Here is a 16,923-nt window from a genome sequence, read left to right as displayed (position 1 = left end):
TAGATTCCCCGCTTTGGAAATGTTTGGTATCTTTAAAGCTTAAAGTAAACTTCTGTGACGCATAACATTTTGAAATGATGGACCCTCGATTGGGATCTGCAGGAAGTTCATCGTTGTCGGAGCTGCATATTGGCAGATGACATTCAACTAACTGTGTAAAACAGTGCAAGTACTATGTACACATTAAATAATGTGGGACCCATTTTGTTATTACTAGAATTTTTTTACTGAACATTACCATTTATTATGCTTTGTTGGAAAAAGGTAGTTAGGCTTTGTTGTAAACGCCGGAATTGATCGGCTGTATCCACAGCTTTTAGATAAACAACATTCTCAGTGTTCACAGCAGACACAAGTAGCAGAGATTGTGTTGTGGTTAGTGTTCTGTGCTCAGTGCTCTGCCATGAAGCGAAATTGATTAGTTAACACAGAAAAGTGAGCCAAAATGACTATAGAGTTGTCTTAAAGTCATTTAGACTAGACTATTTTTGTCTCATTGGTCACTTTTTACTTTCTTGGCGAGAGAACAAAATATATAAGCAGATTTCCACAAGGGTCCACAGGTTAGGTCTCAGCTACTGTATGTCCTGTATGTGTTCTAAATTACCAGAGCAGAGAGCTTAAGAGCAAATGCGTAAGGTTCTTCTTGGAGCAAAACATTTAAGTCCAAGTTTTGTTCCTTATACAGCTGATAGTTCAGAGGTTCATCAGGGGTACATCTATTTTTAGAGGTTTAAATTTGGGGGAAAAAAGGCATACTGAGCAGCCTATTTCCCTATGTGGTAAACAAACCCACAAAAGCAAAGTCTCTCACAAGTACAAAGGGAATAATGCCGTTACTGATTGATGTCATTGTAACTATTAAGGAAATATCGAATTGGTGATAAAGACACTTTTGAGTTTTGTACTTTACGATAAGGAACTGGGAATCCCTTTAATTTCAGCAATAAGACTGGCACTGTGAAACACTGCAATAAAATACTTCTTCCAATTCTTCCATTGTTAGTATAATTATACACATCAATGATATGGTTTTTTTTACCAGGAAAGTCTTCCTGTGCACACTTCCTGCATTGCTGTGTTTTATCAGAAGGAAAGATTGCCAAGGTAAATACAGCAATGACGACAAAAGACCCTGGGCAGCTAAAAATATCCCCTTAGGTGTTAAAGTGTATTATAACCAGGGGACTTTTGTATTGGGCACACTCAACAACAAGGGAGGGAATTCCACTGCAGTAAGGACGATTACAGGTTTACATACATTACAGTTTTCATATTCTCTCCACCCACAGCAAACGAGACGACACCATACCTCATATGTCTGAAGACTTGAGCCTCTTTACAGCTATAGCTGTGACACAGATAGAGTTTCCATACAACAATGGATGAACAGGTTTCTTTTGATGGGTGCTAGTAAGCCCCAGTGTTAAGGTTTACAGTCAGGAAACAGAGAAATTTTGGTCCTTTCCATTTCCTCACTACTGATAACCCACCTTAATCTCATTTACAATCTATACTGCTTCTCACACTCAGGTTTCAGAGTGGGTCGAACTGATAACTGGGTCATCAGTGGTGTCCCCTTGTCGCTGATATATGAACTGAGAAAATACCTGGTTGTTAGAATCCCATAAAGGTGCTTTTCTTTTTCCAGTGTGTACATTCGGAGTGCAAACAAAAATAAGCAGCCGGGCATTTTTATTGTGGAGCATTGCTGGGAAAAGAGAGCTGTTTTCCTCATTCCAGCCTGTGGTCCTTAAGTTTATGTATGGCAAAAAGTCTACACAGGAGATAATGGACGCCTGGCTCTGTTTCATGCACAGTCCAGCATGGGTCACACGGAAACCAACACAGCTTAGCCCTGTCTGTGCAGGCCTGTGCATGTTGAATCCACAAAGAAGTGTTTGCAAAGTGTTAATAAGAGTTAAAAAATCACTAAAGAAGAAGGAAACATTAAGTTCATTATTACAATCGGTTGTGGGTCTTTCCAAAATTAAAAGAACAAAGTTCAAAAGCAGCCCCACAAGGTTCAGAATAAAACATAAGAACCTGGGTAGTCTTTGGGAAGTAATTAAAAAAATTTACAGTAATAATGTATTAACCTTGGTCTCATCTTGTGCATTTTTATACACTCTTCTATCTAATTCAACCTGTAATTCAACCTGATAGAACTTGATAGATTCCCCGCTTTGGAAATGTTTGGTATCTTTAAAGCTTAAAGTAAACTTCTGTGACGCATAACATTTTGAAATGATGGACCCTCGATTGGGATCTGCAGGAAGTTCATCGTTGTCGGAGCTGCATATTGGCAGATGACATTCAACTAACTGTGTAAAACAGTGCAAGTACTATGTACACATTAAATAATGTGGGACCCATTTTGTTATTACTAGAATTTTTTTACTGAACATTACCATTTATTATGCTTTGTTGGAAAAAGGTAGTTAGGCTTTGTTGTAAACGCCGGAATTGATCGGCTGTATCCACAGCTTTTAGATAAACAACATTCTCAGTGTTCACAGCAGACACAAGTAGCAGAGATTGTGTTGTGGTTAGTGTTCTGTGCTCAGTGCTCTGCCATGAAGCGAAATTGATTAGTTAACACAGAAAAGTGAGCCAAAATGACTATAGAGTTGTCTTAAAGTCATTTAGACTAGACTATTTTTGTCTCATTGGTCACTTTTTACTTTCTTGGCGAGAGAACAAAATATATAAGCAGATTTCCACAAGGGTCCACAGGTTAGGTCTCAGCTACTGTATGTCCTGTATGTGTTCTAAATTACCAGAGCAGAGAGCTTAAGAGCAAATGCGTAAGGTTCTTCTTGGAGCAAAACATTTAAGTCCAAGTTTTGTTCCTTATACAGCTGATAGTTCAGAGGTTCATCAGGGTACATCTATTTTTAGAGGTTTAAATTTGGGGGAAAAAAGGCATACTGAGCAGCCTATTTCCCTATGTGGTAAACAAACCCACAAAAGCAAAGTCTCTCACAAGTACAAAGGGAATAATGCCGTTACTGATTGATGTCATTGTAACTATTAAGGAAATATCGAATTGGTGATAAAGACACTTTTGAGTTTTGTACTTTACGATAAGGAACTGGGAATCCCTTTAATTTCAGCAATAAGACTGGCACTGTGAAACACTGCAATAAAATACTTCTTCCAATTCTTCCATTGTTAGTATAATTATACACATCAATGATATGGTTTTTTTTACCAGGAAAGTCTTCCTGTGCACACTTCCTGCATTGCTGTGTTTTATCAGAAGGAAAGATTGCCAAGGTAAATACAGCAATGACGACAAAAGACCCTGGGCAGCTAAAAATATCCCCTTAGGTGTTAAAGTGTATTATAACCAGGGGACTTTTGTATTGGGCACACTCAACAACAAGGAGGGAATTCCACTGCAGTAAGGACGATTACAGGTTTACATACATTACAGTTTTCATATTCTCTCCACCCACAGCAAACGAGACGACACCATACCTCATATGTCTGAAGACTTGAGCCTCTTTACAGCTATAGCTGTGACACAGATAGAGTTTCCATACAACAATGGATGAACAGGTTTCTTTTGATGGGTGCTAGTAAGCCCCAGTGTTAAGGTTTACAGTCAGGAAACAGAGAAATTTTGGTCCTTTCCATTTCCTCACTACTGATAACCCACCTTAATCTCATTTACAATCTATACTGCTTCTCACACTCAGGTTTCAGAGTGGGTCGAACTGATAACTGGGTCATCAGTGGTGTCCCCTTGTCGCTGATATATGAACTGAGAAAATACCTGGTTGTTAGAATCCCATAAAGGTGCTTTTCTTTTTCCAGTGTGTACATTCGAGTGCAAACAAAAATAAGCAGCCGGGCATTTTTATTGTGGAGCATTGCTGGGAAAAGAGAGCTGTTTTCCTCATTCCAGCCTGTGGTCCTTAAGTTTATGTATGGCAAAAAGTCTACACAGGAGATAATGGACGCCTGGCTCTGTTTCATGCACAGCCCAGCATGGGTCACACGGAAACCAACACAGCTTAGCCCTGTCTGTGCAGGCCTGTGCATGTTGAATCCACAAAGAAGTGTTTGCAAAGTGTTAATAAGAGTTAAAAAATCACTAAAGAAGAAGGAAACATTAAGTTCATTATTACAGTATATATATTTATGCTCTTGAAGGGGTTTGCATGTGTTACTGTTAAATTAAGTAAAATAGAGAGTTTCCAGGAAAAGATGAGCTTTTGCACAACAGTTATAAGTCACCGTATGAGCTGAACATCTTAGTGTAAATATGCTAAATCTGGCCTGTGTGTTCTTTATTTCTACACTATTGAATGGTCCTTAAAACTTCCTGCTTCTGGGACACATCATGTTCATTGCAAAAACAGTACAAAGACATAATGAGCTCCACACACTGTCACTACCAAGCATCACCTATCAATGTAGCCCAAATATGGGGTCAGTAAGTAAATTGTTTTCCCCAACCAGGTATTTTCCCATCTTCACAATTCACAATTCCCCATATTCATTATTTTTCCTGAATGTTGAAATAATAAGAGCTAAAGCACAAAAGAGCTGAAGACAGGTTTCACACCCACTCACCATCAAAGCACAGTCATACCTTTGTTTGTGATCTGTTCATATGTCACTGACTTTTACATATACACTGTATATGTAGAAGTTAAATTAAGTTAATTTTATTTGACATGGACATAGCAATAGCACTGGAACTGCAACATACAATTATGCACAAACATCAGATGCAATGTATTTAGTGTTTGTAGCCAAATGCTAATTTGGCTACCTGTGAACACCTGTCCACAGGAGGCTTTTTTTAAAAAAATACTATATATATATATATATATATATATATATATATATATATATATATATATATATATATATATATATATATATTATATATATATATATATCTATATATATATATATATATATCTATATATCTATATCTATATCTATATATATATATATATATATATATATATATATATATATATATATATAGATACACACACACATTATTTATTCAATGGTACCGTATGTGAAGTAAATGAGTGGAAAATGCAGTCTCTTGTATATTTCAAGTCTTATCTGAACCTCGAGTCTGTGTGCTGTACACTCTGTAGTATAAAACAATCATCTCAATGTCTCTATCACAGCATACCCAAGGACAAAGACGGTGTTCTTTGAAATATAAATCGGAACATTATGTTTATTTTCATAATTAACTGACGTTTCTGGCTTTTATTTTTCACTGTTAACCTGATGAGCAATTGGTATTTTCTCTATTCAAATTAGCTGATTTGATATAACAAAACTGACATAAGACTGACATACTGCAACAATAAATGGCTTTAGCAGCCACATAGACAACAATATGATGATATAATGGCAAAGGCTAATATAATCTAAAGAGTTGTTTACATTGTGTAAAAAAGCAGAAATAACATGGAGTACATGGAAGAACCTTTTATTTTCAGCTTAAAAAACAATGATTCTTATAAGTGTTTCTCTGCACAAAGTAAAACAAATTCTTCATACATTTGGTCATATAGCTCAAAATCTTCAAGTGATTTTTTACGTTTTATTCTGAATTAAGAGTGCTAAAACTGCAACCATTGGTCAGCAGAACTGCACAGGAAGAGGCACAGTCAACTGATGTTATCCACCCCAAGTCAAAAAATAGTACATGTGTTTGAATTACAGTCATTTTGGTCTCAAAATTTCATAGCTGAAAGTCTAATTGTGCAAACTGGGTCCAACAGACAAGAGTTAGTGCAGTGATTGGATGCATTGACGTGCATTCCCAAACAAGGCCAAAGAAGTCTCAAGAAGATCCCTCTGATGTTGACTGGTTATAGTTTGACACTTCGATGAGATTGTGGTCTGGATCTCTGAAGTAAAGAGAGGTGATTGTCCCCACAGCTCCACTCCTCTCCACTGGACCCTCCTCTATCGGGACTCCACAGACCTGCAGAGGAGAAGAGACAACTGAAAATGACACTGAGCATTTCAGTGGCCGCTTAATCCCAAAATGGTAACGAAATGTGACATACAAAGTTGACTAGAGATCAAGTGGTTTAAAAGAGTAGCCATCTTACAAGATTGACACAGTAAATCAGTAACAGTCTGTAGGAAATAGAAGACCTTCAGATGTGCCGCTACTGTAGCCAGAGGGGTTTTGGTGATAAGGCACAGGTCTGCAGAGCCTGAGGTTGGATGCTTGGCTTTGGGCTCAAACTCCTGACCCAGCTGGTGAAGGTTAAACTTCTGCTGCCCAAAACCAAGGGCCTTACGGTTTCCCTTGAAAAATGCAGAGATGGCATGTGAGGATGTTGAGAAGTGTCTGAAAGCTTAAGATCCCTCATAACTGACTGAGTGGAGAGGGGTGCTGTCAGCTGACATACGATCAAAGCCTGCCATCTAGTGGATGTCCTCTCAAACCAAAAGCACAAGAGTAAATCACTTTTCCTGATCCCTGTGTAAACAATGCACGTATAATGATAATATTAGACATTATTAAATAGTTAATTAGCAATAGGCCTAGTTAATCTCACTACTACCACTAATAATAATAATAATAATAATAATAATACATTTAATGTAGGCTACAAAGCACCTTGCATACCTTGAAAGTGATGACCTCCATGCCAAGGATTGAGGTATAAAAGTTGACGGTGTCTGGCACACTTTTCACTGTTAGAACCAAATGATCCAGATGGCTCACTTCAACTGGACAGGTTCTTTTGAATTTGACAACTCCAAGTGTCTGGATAGAGACAGTCTACAAAAGATAAGACAAATAAATTCCAGAGATTAAAAAAAACTTGATGTCGACGGCATGAACAGAAGATATTGCAATTTAATTCAGCATCAACCGCGCAGCTGTGTGGTCAATATGTGCGGCATCCTGTAAGCATATGAAAGGTGGAATTCTCGTGTAGTTGTGTCGATAATGTTGCCTAGCAGCGAGTTAGCTAACTAATACCCTGAGACCTCAATGTAAATTGAGTAGCGTTAAATCATGTGAGCCCATTTTTCCACATTTATTTAGCTACCGTGGTTACGATTTCTCTGAAGGAAAGTCTGAACTGCCGTTACATTTGAGCAAAGTAAGACGCGAGTGGAAAGACTGTTAGTGAGAAAAGACGTGGCATTAACGTTAACGGTTAGCTAAATTTACCTTGAAACAGTTCTTCCGACAGTGCGACAAACGACTCCCAACTGTCCGAAGCGCCATCCTTGCCGTGGTCTGACACCGGTACTTCCTTGTTTTTCCACCTCTGAGGACTGAACTAGCGTTAGCTGCTATACTACACTGGCCATGGCACCGGGGGGAAAAAATCATACCTTTTCTAAACTAAAACTTTTGTCTACCAGACTTCACCGATATCTGTTCCTGGTGTTAAACGTTAAGGACAATATTAAACTAAGCGTCAACTGAATGTCGCTAGTTGTATTTTAATCAAAATAACAATCCTTCACGGTTCATGAACTGTTGAATTAGCTTAGTTGAAGGCCATTCTTGTTTGAGACGTCGTCAAAACCTGCTATTCTAGCTAAGATCATACTGATGAAGGCAATTCTTTTTCATGTCAGTTGGGAAATGAACTGATTTCCCAAATCCTACCATTAGGGGTGCTACTAACAGCACTTCTTCCCCAATTGTCGGTGGCCACATGCATCATAAATGATTACATATATTTTGCATAATGTGATGTAGAGCACAATGGGTATGAGCTTTAATGCTAATAACACTGATGAGAAGGAAACACCAACCATCCTCTACTTGCACTTCACACCATCATGATCATTCAACATCATTAAGATCAGCTTTAGAGGGCATGTCATAAACCAAGTCCAAATATGAACTGGTAGGAAAAAATATCAATGAACAGTCAGATCAAAGCAAACATGGAAATACAAGTATATTTAGACTGTTTAATATATAAGGTAGAAGTAATAATAACTAATAATGTATGAATAAACTTACCCAACAGGACAGTGACTGTACAGGATGCATACATATGTACCTGCAATGCATTTTGAAGCATAACAACTTGTTTAATTCAGCGGTTAGTTTCATTTAACACCCAGTTGACATACTGCACTGGGTGGGTCACAGAACAAGGCCAAAACTAAAGCATGGCCTAAGAGGGAACATACATTTCATTTACAGGTTTATGGTATACAACGACAACGTCTTGCATTCAAACTTTTATGTCCCACAAAGGGAAGTAATAATTGTGGCAAAGACATCAAACAGTGAAACAAGAAACATGACAGGATGGCATTGATAGTGATGCCCTTTTCTTCCTTTAGCCAGTGTTCCTGTTCATCAACAGTACTATTAAAACCTACAGAACTTCTAAATAAAATTAAATGAACTTCAACACATTTTAAAAGATATTAAATCTTCATTAAAGATTTTAGCCATTAACAACAGTTTTTAACAATATCATACATTTATATCATGGTTTGTATTTCCCTACTTTCACTTTAGCATGTATTGCACACTGATATGGATTATCTGCTCATGAGGCAGGAGGAGGGCACAGTGGGCCAGCATCTTGACTTTCTATTGGAACCTTAAGAAGACAGAAGGACAATGATGTGATTTTTTTTTCCCAGACTTGGTAAATGTCTGACAAACAGAGCTTTGGATTAATAACTTAAGTTGTCATTTGTACATTGAGGTGGACCTACAGGTTAAGAGATATATTCTGACTTGAGTTGAGAAGGCGAGTCTACATTTCATTTTAGGTCAATTTCGGGTCATTTCACTCCATGCCAATACCAGCTTAACTGATACCACCTTAATTCATCAGTCAACAATTAAAGACAATCCAATATGTTAAAAATAAAGAATCAGACCAGTAGTTAATGGATGACAGGACAAAATGATTGTGAAATCATTGTTGTACATTAAAAAGTAAAAGTCCTTTACATGTGGGGCAAAAGCAACTATATTCAAATTTTTGACATGTCATGCCTGTTAGTATAGTATTTTAAGGTGGGGAAATTCACATGCCAACAACTTGATATCAACCCAATATCTACTACCAATATTGAGACATCCCTAATTTCTGGTATGAATACTACTCAATCACTTTTAATGATCAAGAAAATAAACTTATGTAACCTAGTTGGATTCATCTTTTCCTTATTCCTGTACAACATTCTATTTTTTAAAACCATTCAGCACACTCAATTCATGGTATATGCCACTCCAAAGTAGTAGTTTCTTTCTTTCAGGTCAACAAAAAGGGAGTATACAAGTCACACTGTAAACAGCAAACCAATTAATATCCTACATCCTTTGGACATCACCATCTCTAAATAATTCTGCTGTGTACATCGATACAACCTATTTGTTTAACACCAAATTTAGGGATGCTCTGATAGAGTAATTGCAGCCAACACCACCCTAATCTTCATATGAGATAATTTACAATCCAAAACCAATTCACTGATACAAAGTATGATTCAAAATAATTTTTACAAGCTTATTTACAGCTAATACTGGTGTAACTAAGAACTGCACCAATACCCATCTTCTGGTATATAAGGCGCCATTTAGGAGCTAATACAAAAGAGCAGATGTGCCTGAACTACCTGCAGGTGTGCAGCATTTATAACCAGGGGATTCTTTATGGAGATACAGGTCTGCTTTTGTGCATGGCTTGACGCAATGCAACAAACTGCTTGGTCACTACCGGATGATTCAAACAGCATGCATTGCTTGTGCCTAACTTTGGACTGCAATAATAAATGTCTTACTAGAGACTGAATATGTCCCAATGTCACTGTATGGAGCACCCCAAATCAAACCTGTGACTGCATTATGATCAAACTCACAAATGGTATGAAGGAAATACATTTCAACAGTGGAGACACATTTCCTCAAAGCCTCTTACGGACTTGGGATATTAGATTACTTAGGTTAAGACAAAAGGTCTGCAGTCTTTTATGAGCTACACCACACTCTCTCGGTTGGCCGATACCAGGACAGCCCTGCGGCAGATGGGGCAAGTGGAGTTTTCAGACAGCCAGCGATCAATGCAGTGCACATGGTACTCATGAGAGCAGGGCAGCTTACGTAGCTTGTTACCTTCTGCATACTCTGTTATGCAGACACTGCAAGTCTTCAATGCATCACTCTCACCAAAGTTGCGCATGGAGAGGTTGTCAATCTGCTCTTTGGTCAGCCCTTGGGGCTGGTCCTCATCATCATCATTTAGGAGGAAGAAGTGGGCAAGTCGCAGGAAGGGCAGTGAGCTGGGCTCCTCTAGGCTAATAGGTGGTCTAGGTCTAGCCCTGCCACCAGACGCAGGTGGACCAGTGGCAAGGCCCTCATCCATATCAGTCTCAGCTGTCCTTGCTCTGACTCCAGCAGCCACAGGTCGTTCATCAGCAGCAGCAGCAGCAGCAGGAGTAGCATCTGGGTTGTTGAGGGCTTCAGTCAGATCCGCAGGTGTGTTGACTCCACGGTTTGAATCTGAAGAATCAGAGTCTGAATCCATGAGGTAGCCAAGTTCACCAAAACCAGTCATAATCTGCCGAATCATAGATTGGAGAGCCATTGAGGTTGCCTCTCCCAAACCTGCATCAGAGATTCTTCGGATAGGGATGCGAATTGTGCTGACATAGGTCCTCACACCAGCACGCTCAGAGCGTGAGAAAGTCCTACGAAATCCACCACGCTCACTCTCATAAAGAAATGTGTTGTTTGAGTTCTGGGAGCGTGAGCGGGTGCGACTAGCAATGCTGTCTCGTTGGCGATATTCACCCGGACGCACACGACGCACCTGTAAATCAAGCATAATAGTAGGGGGACGACGCCCTGCTGCACCCCCTTCCCCCCCAGCAACTTCTCCTTCCTGAGATCCAGAGTTTTGGGTCTCTGGGACAGATTCTATGCCAGCCCTAGATACCGGAACATCACTGTCAGCAGTGCTTTGCCTGGAAAGAACATGTTGTCGAGTCCGAGAACTGCCCTCTACTTGAGGCACAGGAGGAGCATTGGTGGCAGAGATGGGGCCTTGAAAGCTGTGAGCATGACGTGGATTAGGAAGACCATCTAGCTGATCCAAGCTGAGAGGGGAGCGGCTCCTGGCTGTACGGGCCCTAGTCCTGCGTGGTTCTGGACTGCGGCTGCGGGCTCTCCTTTGTCCTCTGCGTGGAGAAGAAGGAAGCGGTGGTTGTACTGGCAGGGCAGCAGGTGGGCTGGGAGGTTCTCCTAAAATCTCTTGTGAAACAACCTCTTCCAGTTCAGGCTCTGGTTCCACTATGACAGCCAACTCTTCTACAACTGGTTCTTCCACCACTTCTGTCTCCATGGGGACCTGTGGTTCAGCATTTGCCACTACTTCTTGGCCCTGTGGAGGCTCTTCAAGAGGCTGCTCCGGAGGCTGCTCCGGCTGCTCCGAGGCTCGGAGGCTGCTCCGGAGGCTGCTCCGGAGGCTGCTCCGGAAGCTGCTCCGGAGGCTGCTCCGGAGGCTGCTCCGGAAGCTGCTCCGGAGGCTGCTCTGGAGACTCCTGCTCCCCTTCAGCAGCTGCCTGCTGTTCAGCCAGGTTGCGGTTCACACTAATTTCCAAGCTGAAGCGAAAATCGCCACTGTTTGGGTTGGTCTGGCTTACGGCCCGCCAAGACTGGTTTCCACGATGACCAGTTCTAGTTGTGTTGCCTGTACGCCTCACTGTGTTCAGCCAGTCCAAGAGACTATCCCCACTGGGAGGATCCTCAGAGCTTTCCGGTGGTTCTGAAAGTCAGCAGAGTTAACAAGTGACAAATCATATCTGACAGTAAATCAGAGTAAAAAAAAAAAAAAAAGGCAAACTTACCAACTGGATCTTCTCCACTTTCAGTAATGGGGGTGTTATTCTGCTGTTCTGGACCATCTTTGATTTGCTGAAGTCTACTAAACAGCTCATCCTCTGTTACCTCTCCTGAAAGAGACATTACAAAACAAAACAACAGTACATTATTAAAAAAGAAAAATGAATTTTTGGCAATCCACGTATTCCTTTCTTGTAGGTTATTAAGTGTTTAATTAATTTCCTCTTCTCTACTCTGATGAATGTAAGCTGGGAGAAAGAAATTGCAGGTAGCTGTGAGGAATTGAAAGCTTAACTCCCTACAATAAGAACAAATATGTTCTGATTTAATATACAGAAAGAGGAGACACACTTTAACAGCTACATATCTGGCCGGTAGAGAACTAAAGTAAAAATCTTGTACTATATTGCAAAAAATGTTGTACATGTGTCAAAAAAGAATTGGTGTAATTGTGTGTACTGTATTGGCCCATAGAGCTGTTTGGTTTTCTTTGAACACAGCAACAGGACAATACTGAAATCCTCCAGACTTACCAGGGCGTGCCGCAGTCCATTCAATGCCCTCTCCTTGCAGGGTGCTCCGCTAAAGGATGCTCCAAACTTACATTCCCCCTCCCACTGTCCTGGGACAGAGATGGATTGGGCGTCTTCAGTAGTCCGTAGGCTGTTACGTTTCGAGCATAGTGACAAATCCAAAACTAGAGGTAGCGACCTAAGCCTAACTTTTGTAATCACTTGTAATTGTAATGGGAAAGTAGGAGATGTCTAAAGATGGAGGAGGACAAAGATTTTACCAATAGGTCATAAATAGATAAAATGATGAGATCATCAACTAAATTATGCTTGAAAAGTTTGCAAAGGCAAGCCTGTAAACTGTCTTGAGGCACTTCTTTGTAAGTGCTGGGTGCCGTTATAAAAATTATGGTGAGCACTACCTTTGAAGTAATACCAACACCAAGTAAATACTTGTATCTGAAAGCACTCTACACCAAAGATATTTAGAAATCTGATATATAAAATATGAAACTTTATAATCTATCAATTTATAACATTGGAGCAGGTGGGTTGCAGTATAATGTATGTGACACCACAGCACAACAACATAACAGATAATGTGGTTTGGTTACCAAGTAAGTAAAAAGGAGCATCTTTACTTTTCTGGACCAGACATGCCTGTTCATCACACTTGTTCAATCTCAACTTTATTCAAGAGACACAGTAGCCTACTTATTAGCCCTGCTGGATGACTTTCGATTAAAGTTTGTCTAAATTAGCACTTTTTGTGCCTTTTTGTCAGCCAACAGACAACAGTTTCAAACTTTAAAAGGGAGGAACGGAATTCAGTATAGCTCAGACCAAGCATTCAAAAGGTGAGCAGATAAATGACAATGAGGATTTAATTGTTAAATGAAAAGTAACAAAAAAACATAAAGTGAACCTAAACTCAAAATGACTGAATCCTATGTTAAATGTGCTTAGTAGGATCAGATGCTGAAACTTTATGACAGGCATCTGTGTGATGTGACTTGGTATCATTCAAGTCACTCTGAACACATGGAATTTACCAAGTATTGATACCCAGCCGTTCCTAATTTATAATAAAACTAATTACCATTTGAGTTGTTTACACAAATGTCAATGTTTCTACAGTCACATATTACTGTCACAAGACTTAATACTAGTGTAATTAGATTAAAGGTGTTTTACCTGGGGTTCCCAAAAGATTGTTGTCTCTCATGAGACGATAGTCCTCATCACTGAGATTGTTGACAAACTGGTAGAAGGCCTCCTCCCTGCCCAGGCGGTCCAGCTGTCTTCTGCGCTGTGACTCTGGCTGGTCACTGCCACTCTGCTCTAAACTGTCGGACCCTTCCATTGATTCAGAAGGGAGGGAGGTCGAGGGATGTTCTCCAATCTTCAGCAAGATCCAGTTGCTGCAGTAAAGAAAAAGGATAAGATGTATATCAAGAACAGATGGATATGCCCTGCTTGTTGACTCTACATCTAGGCCTAATTCAAAGATTCAAGGTAGTAAGACTAACATTACTCAGATTTAGAATAGGATTATGCAAGAGGGATTCGCTACCAAAAGCACATGTAAATGTCTTACTTGACACCTTAAAGTATTTCCACTCTGTTAGCTATGATTAATGTAATGGCCGCATCAGTGATATTACACCAACCAAGGTAATTGTCATCAATGGAAAACTCGGGTCAAAATACAGTATCACAATGCGACACATTCAATATCTGAGGAGAACATCGACCCAGTAGCTATTGTTAGCATGGTTTACGTCCACTGGTTACAAAGCAAAATGACATGCTAAATTACTATAAACGCAACACTAGCTAACTGAGCCGTTGCGTTTATCGTAACGTACAATGTACTTTTCCTGAACACATTGCATCTGTGGCTGTTTAATAGCTGTGACTAATGTGAATAATTTGATGGTTTGTGTGTTGTAAGTCCTATAGGAAAGCAGTGTGTTGGTCAAAGTCGAGATAAAAACAAAATGGCATCATCTAGCTTAGCTTACGTTGGCAAGCTAACTATTAGCAATGTACACGATTGCTAACACTGACAACTCCAACCACTACTTAAAAAGCTATAAAAGGAGGACCCCTTTGTAGTAATATGTAAAGCAAATCATGAACGACAGGCCATATGGTGAGTACGACACCATTTGTATCGTCGGCTCAAAACAAGCTTCTTAGATGACCAAACAACCCCGGCTATGTTGAGCCTTCACTACGCTACGGCTAGTTAGCTTCCATGTTAACTAGCCGAGTGGCTAACTAACGTTACATACACTTCCAACGGGATATCTAACATCACCTAACGCTAACTTAGCTAGTAACTTTGTGATGTGTCCTCCGTTACATTACCTTGACGTTAATACTTATTTGGAAGAAATATCGCTGATGTTAGGAACATGGCGTGAAATGAATGTGTCTCGTTAATCGTTACTGGACATTCATGAAAAAACACGAGGGTTTTAGTTAAAACACCACTGACGATACTGTTAGTGTTAGCATCACCGCAAGCTAACTAAGCAAACGACGTCAACCAATGACGTTCACAACCAATACCTAACCAGAGCAAACAAGCTAAAATTAGCTAGCTAATGAAAATAAAGGTAATCAGAAAGAATATACAGTCTGTCACCAAACCCCTTTTACATTACCTGTTCAATGATGTTACTAGCAATGTAATCGTACTAGCCAGTTATTCTTCTAATATTCTCTGAAAAACGCTTGACTGTTTAGCTAAGTGCGATTTCAGGTTTCCATTTTCTTTCTGTTAGGAAGGCTAGAATGATCTTCCGGAAACTGAGAAAGCACAGATGATTTTCCCTGAGTTAAACCTCACAGGTAGATACAGGCACCGCAATACCCGGGCTAAATGGTTTCAGTTTACGTCTGCCAATCGTAGCGAACGAGGCGGGGTGAATTGTAGCAGCCTGATAAGTGGGGCTGCCTGAAAGACCGAACTCAGGGCTACAAATACCCTCATTATCTGAGAAAAGCATTAGAAAAACTGTGTTTGTTTTGGACCGTATGACACCGTTCAGCTGTAGCGTCACGATGCGGTTGTAAATGCAAATACTCTTACCTTCTGCGGAATTCAGGCTGGAGGACAAATATCTAGCACTAGTGGCCAGCACATATAACATTATTCAAAGAATTTTAATAAAATCATCGGTCTTATGATCATAATAAAGCATGGCATTTACCGAATAGCATGCAACTGCCTATGTCACATCAAAAACGGAAGCAACTAATGTATTTTATAGTTACAAAAGAATTATGTCATTATCATAGTAATATTTAATCCCATTTAGACCACTTGTATTCCAGTGTGTTTTTAAAATGGTTTCCATTCTCTTCTTCAACAAAGGCAATAGCCTACAAATGGTCAATGTTAAAAATATTTTGCCATTGAGGTTTAAGTTCCCAGTTTCAATAGGCCTACTAAGAAAAAGCCAGAAAAAGCCAATTAGGTCTACTTTATATGTTACTAAGTTGATGTCAAACCTTCTGTCTCTTGTTGCTTTTTGTGTCAGTAACTTGTATCAATAATTATAATTAACCATTAGTAATCCAATTAAATTGCTTTGAGCACACAAAATAGTGTATAGAATAGCAACTCAAGAAAATATTTAGTTTAAAGTAAGTATCTGAAAGAGAATGACATATGATACATATGTAAGACATATAATATTTTTAACTGTTTACATAAATTTGGATATTTATATTAATCTACAAACATTATCCCATAGTGTCAAAGTGGATTTTTGTTTTTCAATTTCTTTGTACATAAATGAAAATGCAAGGCAGAAATTTCACAATGTATCCAAGAAACATGAACAAAGGTCCAACAGCAGAGTCAAAGTAAAGGAGAATAGTATACATTTCTCTCTATCCTTAACATTATCATTTAAAAAGTAAAAGAACTATAGATATTTTTGGAGAAAGAAACACCACAGGCTTATAGAAGACCCTAGATTTTAGTGTGGGTGGAGGTGGGGCAGTATTGATACAGCAGCATGCCAGAAGAGACCCAGTGGTGACCTGAAAATGAGCTAGCAACCACAGTTGCAGCTATCACAGACACATATTTGGGAAAATTGTGTTATATACACAACTATCAGTAAAGCTATTGGAGGCTATTGGGCAGTTGCTGAAAGCCTCTGCAATGGCTTAAAGCTGTTGTTCTAACACACAAAAAAGGATTTACCCAGCAGTGACACTATACCATCTTACTGAATTTAACACATCAGATTAGTCTGTAAAGGTTTGTATTTAAAGAAGTTTCTTTCTTTTAGAACTAATCTGCCAGCCAAACAAAAAATCTGTTTGAGTAATTGGTGTTGTTTGTGATTTGACTCAATACGGACAACTACATGCCTACATTTCGAAAACATGCAGAAATAGACATGCTGATTCTTTCAAAATGTTACTTTATAGTCTTCTCTGTAATGAAACAAACACACAAACAATTGTCCTAATGAGAGAGTCTATGGCTGTGTGAGCAGGCACTGACAAAACAACTAGGATCTCATTTAATAACCACAGGTGTAC

The 16,923-nt window shown here is 39.4% G+C and overlaps 2 protein-coding genes across 5 annotated transcripts; both read right to left on the bottom strand.

Moving 5' to 3' along the window:
- Positions 1–5,457: 5,457 nt before the first annotated feature.
- glod5 (glyoxalase domain containing 5) lies at positions 5,458–8,135 on the bottom strand. 4 transcript variants are annotated; one of them, XM_044206000.1, is made up of 5 exons: positions 7,997–8,135; positions 7,187–7,293; positions 6,632–6,787; positions 6,105–6,306; positions 5,820–5,974 (listed from the first exon to the last, which is right to left on the bottom strand). In XM_044206000.1, the coding sequence occupies exons 1-5, from the start codon at positions 8,055–8,057 to the stop codon at positions 5,859–5,861; spliced, it is 642 nt and encodes a 213-aa protein (XP_044061935.1). In that variant the 5' UTR covers positions 8,058–8,135; the 3' UTR covers positions 5,820–5,858. The 4 variants fall into 4 exon arrangements, with proteins under 4 accessions (XP_044061938.1, XP_044061935.1, XP_044061937.1 ...); XM_044206003.1 differs by lacking the exon at positions 7,997–8,135 and having other exon boundaries at positions 5,458–5,974; positions 6,151–6,306; positions 7,187–7,972; XM_044206002.1 differs by lacking the exon at positions 7,187–7,293.
- rlim (ring finger protein, LIM domain interacting) lies at positions 8,047–15,263 on the bottom strand. The gene is made up of 5 exons (XM_044206004.1): positions 15,027–15,263; positions 13,549–13,775; positions 11,848–11,952; positions 11,520–11,765; positions 8,047–11,389 (listed from the first exon to the last, which is right to left on the bottom strand). The coding sequence occupies exons 2-5, from the start codon at positions 13,715–13,717 to the stop codon at positions 9,978–9,980; spliced, it is 1,932 nt and encodes a 643-aa protein (XP_044061939.1). The 5' UTR covers positions 13,718–13,775; positions 15,027–15,263; the 3' UTR covers positions 8,047–9,977.
- Between the last annotated feature and the right edge of the window lie 1,660 nt (positions 15,264–16,923).

The sequence above is a fragment of the Siniperca chuatsi genome, linkage group LG8 (assembly GCF_020085105.1).
Source record: "Siniperca chuatsi isolate FFG_IHB_CAS linkage group LG8, ASM2008510v1, whole genome shotgun sequence".
Classification (NCBI taxonomy): domain Eukaryota; kingdom Metazoa; phylum Chordata; class Actinopteri; order Centrarchiformes; family Sinipercidae; genus Siniperca; species Siniperca chuatsi.
The sequence above is the reverse complement of the archived record's forward strand: the minus strand, read 5'-3'. Positions and strand labels throughout refer to the sequence as shown.